The following is a 10339-nucleotide window of genomic DNA, read 5'->3' as shown; positions in this document are numbered from 1 at the left end:
GTCCAAAAACTTTTGAGAAGTTGGCTCGACTGTTTTGCATCCTCCTCCTCAGTGAGTGCATCGGCCGTCATGCACGCGCTCAGATGCGTGCCCACATGTAGGGCGGCTGTTCTCGACTCTTTGTAGCGCCGCTATCTTCTGCTGCATAAAACAACAGGACTGCATAAGAGATGAAGATGCTCTCTTTCCCTCCCTCTCTCTTAGCAGGTCACCTTCTCTAACTGCTGTTGTACACCTTTTACTCTATTTTAACAAAGTTGTCCCCCTTGCCCTCTAACTCTCTCTCGCTCTCGCTCTCTCTCTCTCTCTCTCTCTCACTCTCGCTCTCTCTCTCTCTCTCTCTCTCTCTCTCTCTCTCTCTCTCTCTCTCGCTCTCACTCTCGCTCTCTTTCTCTCTCTCTCTCTCTCTCTCTCTCTCTCTCTCTCTCTCTCTCTCTCTCTCTCTCTCTCTCTCTCTCTCTCTCTCTCTCTCTCTCATGCCAGCCAGTGAACTGGGCCGCGTCCCTTAATGCACATGATACAGAGAATAAAGGATAAACTCTCCACCCCCAAAAGTAAACAATGCATGGCGTTTCAAGGCGCTTCAAACTCATGAACACTGTGATGCCACCACAGATGGTTGACTATGGACAGAGGGTGAGAGAACCAGCTGGTGTTAGGGACGCATGGTGGTGTTTGGGGTTAAACATTGGGGAAGGTATTCATTCCTCTCAATAAAGGAACAGCCATCCTGTTTGGTGGCTTTTTGTTTGAATAAGACATTCATTGATATTGAATCATTTAGCAGACACATTAACCTCATCCGCTCAGGTAAGGGAGCGGAGAGCAGCCACGCCTTCAATATCAGAGCAGTCGAGCAACAGGGGCCATTACAATGTCTCTTGCTTCGTGTTTGGTTGGACCAATCATTTGGCTGAAGGCGGGCGTCTGTGGGTGCGTGATTGGTGAACACAGTGAACCGCAAAAGAAAACTGTCAGTAGAGGTTTCAAACCAACACTGTGTAGATTGAAACCTACAGAAGTAATTTACTGCTCAGAGTAGATAATTGGGCACTTTAACGATTAAGCGTACAGTTATTAAAATCCCCTTCTGAACCTTCAACTACTCGTGAAAAATGTGTTTTCTTCTATAGAAACCAAACAGGAAAAACGTGACTCCGCCCCTTGCAGTTCTTCCAAGAAATTCATCAATAGTATAGTAGGACTGCCAGATCGGAGATTCATATCAGAGCAACTACCCAGATGAATTTAGGTGCCCCGGGATGTTCTCCCTAAAACGGCAGCTGGGAGAGTGTAGAGCAGCTGTAGGAGAAGAACAAGCCAATGAATAGTTTAAGGAAGACAGTGTAGTGTACAGTGTTGTACACAGAACACCTCCATCATCTCTCCGCGTGCCTCATTCTGCCCTCCACCCGAAGCCGCGGTCGATCCTACACGACCTTGATGTGGGGACGATTGATTGTTGATGATGATTTAAGCAGATGTATATATATATATTCGTATCTGTATTCTAATAATCCATGCGTGCGTACGTGCGCACATATGCACGTAAGGGCACATATCGATATCAAAAACACACAGATCATCACCTTTGCAGTGTGTTGAAGAAGAGGGGGGGATCAATGGGGGTTAGGGGTGGGGGGGGGGGGGGGGGGGGGGGGACCCTCAGAGCGGCCCCCTCTGGGTGGGGGGGGGGACTCTTCACGCCCGCGCCCTCCAGTCCCGGTGAGTGGGCCGCCGGCGGACGTGGACAGTAGCAGCGTGACTCACGGCTCAGTCGTGGGCTCTTCCATTGTATCCCCGGACATAAAGTCGATCAACACTTCCCTGCGTGGGCGACGGGCATTCAGCCGGCCGCCGCGATGAATGTGAGATGCGCAAGGTCGCCCCCGGAGAGAGCTCTTACATTTACATTCAGCGTGGTGTTTGTGGCGGCGGGGCGGCGGGGGGGGAGTGGGTCGGTGATGCAGCAGTCAGAGGCGGGCCTCCTCCTACTTCAGTGCTCGGTTGTTATTGTCCTCCAGGCACGGATTTATTAATGAAAAGAGTTGGTGTGATTTTTGATCGTGTTCCTCTCTGTGGCTCGCAGGCGGTGAGGCTGTCTCATTGGACGCTGCTCCGGGACTCCATGTACTACACCTTCTCTATCGTGGCCCTCATCGCGGTAAGGTTTGATCGCACGGACACGCACACACACGCAATCACACACCCACACACACACACAGACACACACACACACACACACACACACACACACACACACACACACGCGCGCGCTCGCACACACAAACACACACACATGCGCGCGCACACACACACACACACACACACACACACACACACACACACACACATGCATGGATGGAAAGGGCACCGATGTTAAAAAAAACGACATCACCTTTGCATACACACACACGCACAGGTGAAATTAAATGGTGCTGCGTGTGCTAAAAATAGGGTTGGATAATTTGTATCATTATTGCCGGGTTCTTTAAAGGTTTAAGAGACGCCAGGGACAATCGAATGGCGTGTGTTGTCATGTGGCACAAATACAAACAACACACCAATTTCTCACTCCAATTAGCTTCACACGCTAGACCTGACATTGTCGTGCTTTCCCGAGCACACACACCACGCGCGTGTGCACACACACACACACATAAACATAGAAACACACACTCACACATATAGACACACACACAAACAAGCAGTGCATAGAGTGCAAGTTCACATATGTGTGATATGACGTCACAGGATGAACTGGGATTCCGCATACGGAGCGTTTTGAAACAAACTGTGAGAACCGACCGCGAAAATCACTTCCAAACACAAACTTGGTTTTCCAAGTAACTTCTCAGAATGAGATGGTAAACAATTAGGCTAAAAGCCAGCGTATCAGGCCTCTAGGCTTTGCCTCAGTCCTGCCCCCTAATGGTGGATGTACTGCACTGCAGTGAGACACTTTGCAACATAAGATAAGATAAGAAGGAACTTTATTGGTCGAAAAGGAAATTCTGGTGCCAAAGATTGAAAAGAAAATAGTAGAAACAATGTAGCAATAAATGTAAGGAGTACATGCTAACAACAGCACCTATTAGAATAACAATAAAAGTATGGCACATTTATATAAGAGGTCATCTTGCAAATGATTGTAGCATCGTAGCAACTAACACCCATTCCGGTGCTCTTCTCTTCTCCCAACAGTTCATCTACGATGAGCAGGTCTGCTGGTACGTAGCAACAAGAGGTAGCATCGCAAGGCAGGGTGTATGCGCAAAAGTGTGATCTTCTAAGATAGATGTGGATGGATGTAGAGCTAGATGTAAATAGAGTCCATGACACTGACGACCCTCTGCTATGGATCTCTAGGTGGGAGTCTCTCATCCTGGTCCTCATGTACATGGTGTACATTCTCATTATGAAGTGAGTAATCCCGTCGTGCGCTGCCCACTGCCCACATGTGTTTGTGTTTGGTTAGGTAACATGCTAATCAGGTGCTTTTTTTCTTGCACAATAACATCATGTTGATGGGTTCCTGTGTGAATTCCAGGGCCAGGCGATATGGTTCGCTATCGATTCTCTTTATTATCAAGAGAATCCTGGGGAGTTTTATGCAATTCCGGAACGAATATAGCAATATGCTTTTTGATTCAACATCCCGTTTGAATTGAGGGTCATCCCATTGCAGCATAGGAAGGTTTCAAGTGTGGTATCAGACTTCCATCAGTTTAAGTTTGTTAACATTTTGATTACTTGAAGGGCATATCTTATCATTAATGCAAGGGGATTATACATTAGGATATTTCATGCTTTTATCCAAAGCAACTTTCAAGCGGTTCATACACACATTCACATGGAGTCAACCATGCAAGGCAACAGCCAGCTCGTCAGGAGCAGTCAGGGTTGGGTGCCTTGCTCAGGGTTTTAATAGAGGCTATCAACTCGTTATCACCCTAAGACGATATCTTAATATCAAGACGATAAGCGATAATTCTGAATCATTGCCCAGCCCTAATAATCCTCTTGAAACGGTTAGCTTATTGCAGCAGTTGGAGAATTACAACCCACGCAAGAACAGGATCATATGCATTAGGATAGTCAAATCATTGAAGAAACTCCTCGGCCCAAGGCCGTGACGCTAACTGAATTAAACATGGACACTCTGTATTCCCTCGCCGCACTCAGGTTTAACGGCCGGGCGAGACGCTACTTTGACCGGAGGAAGAAGAGCTCAGCGAACCTGACCAACGGGCTGACGGGTAGCACGGACCTGGAGGACAACGTCAGCTGCGACCCCACCGCCGTCCTGCTCAAGAAATGTAAGCCAGACGGACGTCGGTGTGGTTCATAATGTCTCCCTCTCCATCCCCAAGGCTTGCGGGCTACATGTGCACACAGTTACACCTGCAGAGATGGTAAATGGGCTGTATTTGCATTGCGCTTCTCTAACCAGTTGCCACTCAAAGCACACATTGCCTGACATTCACCCGTTCACGTACGCATTCACACACCGACGGCGGTGTCAGTCAGGCAAGGCGAAGTCGGGAGCAGTTAGGGTGAGGTGTCTTGCTCAGGGACACCTCGACACGCGAGACGCCAGGGGGTCGAACTCACAAGTCAACCCGGTCTTCCTCCTGAGCCACTTCCACCGAGGTGAAGATGCTGCACTCAGAGATAAACCTATTAGAACCTGCGGTGGAGAGGCGAAAAGGGTTGAAGATACCGTCACAGACGGAGATCTAAAGCATTGGGAAATGTTTAAAAGAAGATCATCTTTTGCTTGTACGATCTTTAAACAGTATCTCCGATGTAGTAGGGCACATCCACGTAGTGTCGGAGAACAACCAGACGTCTGGGTTTGATTAAAGTACATTATAATACAGAGACAGGCTAGTTGTTTACCAAAACTCCCCCCATGGTTAACCAGCTCAAGTTGAAAGCAGTGCAGGCAAAAGCCCTGAAACACATCTGGCCTGTGAGACACCGCCCCCTTCTTGAACCTGGTGATAAAGCTTATACGATCTTCAACATAATTACCTATGCCATGTTAACACTGTCAATGAGATTTAACCATCATTTAGAGAAAACAGGAGCATAATCCCATGGTTTGCCACTTTAAGAGAAAAGTGCGCCTTACAAACCAACCAGGGGATCCAGAGCGCGGTGGCGGCGGTCTGCTCAAGATCTCTGACCCCTCTGTCTGTCCGCAGCCACCTACCCCTGCACGCCATCCGTGCTGATGGTGGACGAGCTGCTGTCGGCCTACCCCCACCAGCTCACCTTCTCCGAGGCCGGCATGAGGATCATGATCACCGACCACTTCTCCCCGCGGACGCGCCTCACCATGGCCTCACGCCTGCTCATCAACGAGGTAGGCGGCGAGGAGACCGCACCCTCGCTAAGTCCGTCCCGGCTTCCCCCAAACACAGCTACTGAAATGATCTGGTAAAATGCGGTTTGGGTTGGAGATTCGGCCGGTTCACCACACTGACCGACATACATGTTTCCCAATGAAATAATTTGCTATATCTACGTTGTTTACATGCGTGCAGACGTGTTTCAGCAGCAGAATCACGACAACAAAGTAATGACGGCAAATTCTTTTCGTAATGGGTGGTTAAGTGAAGCAGGGAGAGATGGGTTTTGTCCTTCAAAGCACCTTCAAAAACCATAAATTAATGCATTGAGTCGCAGAAGATTACATTACACTTTACACATTAATTATAGTTTATAGATGCTAAATAATGTGATGAGGACAAAGTTTGGTCTGATTACTTTGAGGGTTGTTTACAAGGACACACTATTCGAAAAGCCCCCAGGGAATCACTGGGTACCTCACAATACATTACGATACGCGATACATGACAAACGACCGATGATACACAGATTCTGCGTTAATCGTTATAATGTTAGACAATCCTATAACAATACATTGCGATACTTGTCTAACTTTGAATACAAAATACCATAAGAAGTAGTTGGTGCTGGATTTCTGTCTTTGTTGTTGATTGTCAAAGTTGAGTTTTTCAGTTACTCGTCTTTGGCTAGTTAACTTCCGTTCAAGTTTCCCTCATTCATGTGTGGAACGCCACCTCGAGAAGCAGTGAAATCAGTTTACAGCACCTCATTTTAATACTTAAAATATCGATTTTTTCCGCCAGCGTATCGATTCCCGGATCGCACGATGAGGGGCAACGATATGTCTCTGTAACGATATTTCTCCCACCCTAGTGTACTAAAGTGTGACGTCACGTTTCCATAGCAACCGATATTCGGTTCTGCCCAAACCAAATTAACAAGGGGAAATCCTATGCCACACAAATGTTTCACAGAAAACGATTTTTTTTGCGAATTGATTTGCGAGTTTGCTTTACCAATGATGTAAGTAATATGGAGAATAGATTGTCTTCATGTAAATGTATTGATCACGGTGCCGATCGGTTGTCATGGTTTCCAGAGACAACGGCTGATCAACACCTCGGAGACGCGCGTCAACCGCATCACCAACGGCGACTCGGACTCGGCGGCCCGGGCGCCGGAGAGGCGTGGCTTGGAGAACGGGTTGGGCGGGGCCGAGCGGGGTCTGAACGGGCGGGGCCGCGCCCAGGGGGCGGAGCCTGCCAAGGAGGCGGAGAACGAGAACGAGGACAACGACAACAACGCCAACGACGAGGAGGGGGACGGCGAGGAAGGCCACGACGGGCCCCTGGTGCCCTTCAGGATCCCAGGTCGCTTTTTATTCATTCAACCTTTATTTAACCAAATATCAAAGTCAAAGTATACTTTATTATCACATAGTTGGGAAATTTGTTTGGTCAAAATGCAGAACATTTAAGACACGTAAGCATACAAGCAGGTACCGCTACACTCACACACACACACACACACACACACACACACACACACACGCATCAACAACATTTAGGAATATATAGTTAGGTATGAATACAGCTCACACCTCCTTATTATCCAACCTTTATTTAACCACTATTTAACCAGGTAAAAGTCTCATTGAGATTAAATCTTTCATACTAGCAAAACGCACAATTTACACCAAATTTTAAGACCATTTGGGGATTTCAAGTAAGGGATTATACACACGTACGGTACATGGTCCAATATTTCCACATAATAAGTCCTTAAAAGTAATGAGCCAAAGGCATCAAATGAGATCGGTTCTGAAAGTCTTTCTGGAGGGTGTTCCAAGCAGATGGGGCAGCATACTCTGATCCGGATTAGCATCTTGATTAAGATTATTGATTATGGAGCTTGATTATGGATGGATGGAAGTTATGGACACATGGAAATGTGTTAGCGTCAGTTTTCCATAGAATGAATGTAATTCATCTTCAAATATCTAACTAGTAATGACATGGAACGACCTTCACACATGATTTCTTAGCTGAAATATATTTATTGCTGTCGGTACAGTAAGGTTGTTCATAGAACCAAGTGCCAAGAACTAACAATCGCTAGGTTAACCCATTCCCCGTATACAACAAGGATAGCTAGGATAAGGTGCTCCACAATGCTAGTGACTATTTTTAAGTGCCATGGCGTACAACATACAATAAGTGCGTACATTAAGTGACAGAACGTACAAGACACATAATTGCATGTGAGTTTTGAGTCTCTTGCTGAAGCTGGTGAGCGATTCCATCGGCAGGGAGCTCGTTCCACCTCACCTATCGTTCTGCCTCTTGGCCCCCTCTCCACTCCCACATCACACAACCGTGCCGCCAGCACGATCCGGCGGCTTTGTTCCCGTCTGCACGTTTCTGCGTGTGCTTGTCTCCTTGATGAGATGAAAGGAGAGAAAAAAAACAGAAGACAACAAAGCCTCCCTGTTCCCGCTCATTAGCGTAATGGCTAACGAGGTTAGCGTGGTCCTCTTGTCTTCCAGCGGGGGCGTGCAACAAGCTCAAGTGGCTGGCCATGTGGCCGCTGTGCCTGCTGCTGTTCCTCACCGTGCCCAACTGCAACAAGAAGCCCTGGGAGAAGTGGTTCATGGTTGCCTTCTTCACGGCCACCGTGTGGATCGCCGGCCTCTCCTACATCATGGTCTGGATGGTCAGTCCCCGCCTCTGGCTCCGCCCCTCCTCTCCGCCTCCCCCTTTCTCTCTCTCCTCTCCGTCTCCCTCTTTCTCCCTCTCATCTCTGTCTCCCGCTGTCTCTCTTTCTCTCTCTCTCACTCTGTCTCTCTCCCTCCAACTGTCTCCCTCTCCCTCTCTCTCCGTGTCTCTCTCTCACTCAGTCTCTCTCTGTCCGTCTCTCTCTCTCCCTCTCTCTCTCTCTCTCTCTCTCTCTCTCTCTCTCTCTCCCCCTCTCTCTCTCTCCCCCGTCACTCTCTCCCCCTCTCTCTCTCTCTCTCTCCCCCTCTCTCCTGTCCCCCTCTCTTTCCCTCTCCCTCGCTCGGTCCCTCTCTCTCCCTCTCTCTCTCTGTCTCTCTCTCTCTTTACCTCTCTCTCTGTCTCTCTCTCTCTCTATCTTTGCCCCTCTCTCTCTGCCTCTCTCTCTCTCTCTCTCTCTGCCTCTCTCTCTCTCTCTCCCTCCATCCCTCCCTCCCTCTCTCTCTCTCCCTCTCTCACAACCACAGTGTCAGTAAGAACAAAGCGGTCATTGAAGCTGTGCTTTTGCTAAACACAGGGAGAACCAGGAGTTGTGACTTTTGTTTTGCTTACAACCTTCTGTGCAAGAGTGAAATGTTGTAGTGACCGCAAATAAATATGCATGTGCTGCTCTATTCGTTATAGCCTCTATTTTTGGTTTTAAAAAAGCGTATAAAACAGCAAAACCAACGTTCATTGAAGGAGAGTGGGTTGTTGTGTGTGTTGTCCCCCAGGTGACGGTCATCGGGTACACCCTGGGCATCCCTGATGTCATCATGGGCATCACCTTCCTGGCCGCTGGCACCAGCGTGCCCGACTGCATGGCCAGTCTCATCGTCGCACGCCAAGGTAAGTCTTCGGGTCGGCTCGCCGTGTGACACACCTACTCTAACGCATGCAAGCACACATACAAACCCAGGCACATGTAGACGCACACAAACTCACTCACACACTCATTCGCTCACTCGCTCACACACGCACACACACTCGCACACACACGTTCAAAAACACATGCCAGTGTCGACCTGCACCACACACACAAACTAATTTACTCGCTCACTCACTCTCACACACATAATGCACATAAAGAGCATTGTTTATGATCATTCCCAGTCAATTTGAAGCCTTGGGGAATGATTAAAACACGCTATGCATGTTATCATTATCAGCTATGTCATCACCGACGTGTCACATGACCCGCTGCAGGCCGTGACGTGTCGCTCTCCTCCCCCCAGGTCTGGGAGACATGGCCATCTCTAACTCCATCGGCAGCAATGTGTTTGACATCCTGGTGGGCCTGGGGCTGCCGTGGATGCTGCAGACGCTCTGCGTCGACTACGGCTCCGTGGTGAGTCAACGCTGGCCTTGGGTGCCAGGGTGCTGGGGGGGGGGGGGGATAAGAATAGAATAGCAAGCCAAGTTTGTATAGCCGGTATAGTATAGCGCACATGGCAATCTGTCTAGGTTGTACTCTCACTCACTTAATGGACGGGCAGGAGGGGGGAGGGGGGGGGGTTGCAGGTTGAATGACTGGATGAGATCAGTAAATGATTAACTCAAAAGGCGTTCCACAGTTTGATATGGTTGGACTCTTTCTTTCAACATATTTATATGGTACAATGATAATTGTACCTAAATGTCAATGGAAATGCAAAAATCACGTGGTTGCTAACTGTGTTTTTGTGTGTGTGTGTGTGTGTGTGTGTGTGTGTGTGTGTGTGTGTGTGTGTGTGTGTGTGTGTGTGTCTGTGTGTCTGTGTGTTCCCAGGTCCATCTCAACAGTAGGGGACTCATATTTTCTGTTGTTCTTCTACTGGCCTCAGTGTTCCTCACAGTGAGTATGCAGCAACACAGACACATACTCACTCACTCACACACACACACACACACACACACACACACACACACACACTCACTCACTCACTCACTCACACACACACACACACACACACACACACACACACACACACACACACACACACACACACACACACACACACGCACACGCACACACACAGTTAAGTATTTGTGTGGGAGTATGTGTGTGTGGTGAGGTTGCACACAGGATCCATGTAGTATAGATTTCAAAAGAAGTCATGTTGTTAATAGGATAGAGGGTCCAAGAAGCTTGCGTGGACAGATTCTATATTGGATGGCACACGTGACTCCTATACCCATGTGCTATTTTGACTGCTCTACTTGGAGCTAGGTGTTGACTGTGATGCTAGGGT

At 48.3% G+C, this 10339-nt stretch overlaps 1 protein-coding gene across 2 annotated transcripts in view; it reads left to right on the top strand.

Annotated features, from left to right (window-relative positions):
* The window catches only part of LOC115539861 (sodium/potassium/calcium exchanger 3), a 52448-nt gene that overhangs the window by 38711 nt on the left and 3398 nt on the right, over window positions 1-10339 (top strand). For both annotated transcript variants that reach the window (XM_030350704.1, XM_030350705.1), the window contains 10 exons: window positions 2090-2164; window positions 3205-3230; window positions 3370-3423; window positions 4186-4319; window positions 5211-5371; window positions 6458-6728; window positions 7904-8070; window positions 8843-8957; window positions 9344-9456; window positions 9877-9942. In XM_030350704.1, coding sequence (XP_030206564.1) covers window positions 2090-2164; window positions 3205-3230; window positions 3370-3423; window positions 4186-4319; window positions 5211-5371; window positions 6458-6728; window positions 7904-8070; window positions 8843-8957; window positions 9344-9456; window positions 9877-9942 — 1182 coding nt within the window. The remainder of the gene's footprint in view (window positions 1-2089; window positions 2165-3204; window positions 3231-3369; window positions 3424-4185; window positions 4320-5210; window positions 5372-6457; window positions 6729-7903; window positions 8071-8842; window positions 8958-9343; window positions 9457-9876; window positions 9943-10339) is intronic.

Source organism: Gadus morhua, chromosome 3 (genome assembly GCF_902167405.1).
Source record: "Gadus morhua chromosome 3, gadMor3.0, whole genome shotgun sequence".
Lineage (NCBI taxonomy): Eukaryota > Metazoa > Chordata > Actinopteri > Gadiformes > Gadidae > Gadus > Gadus morhua.
The sequence above is the reverse complement of the archived record's forward strand: the minus strand, read 5'-3'. Positions and strand labels throughout refer to the sequence as shown.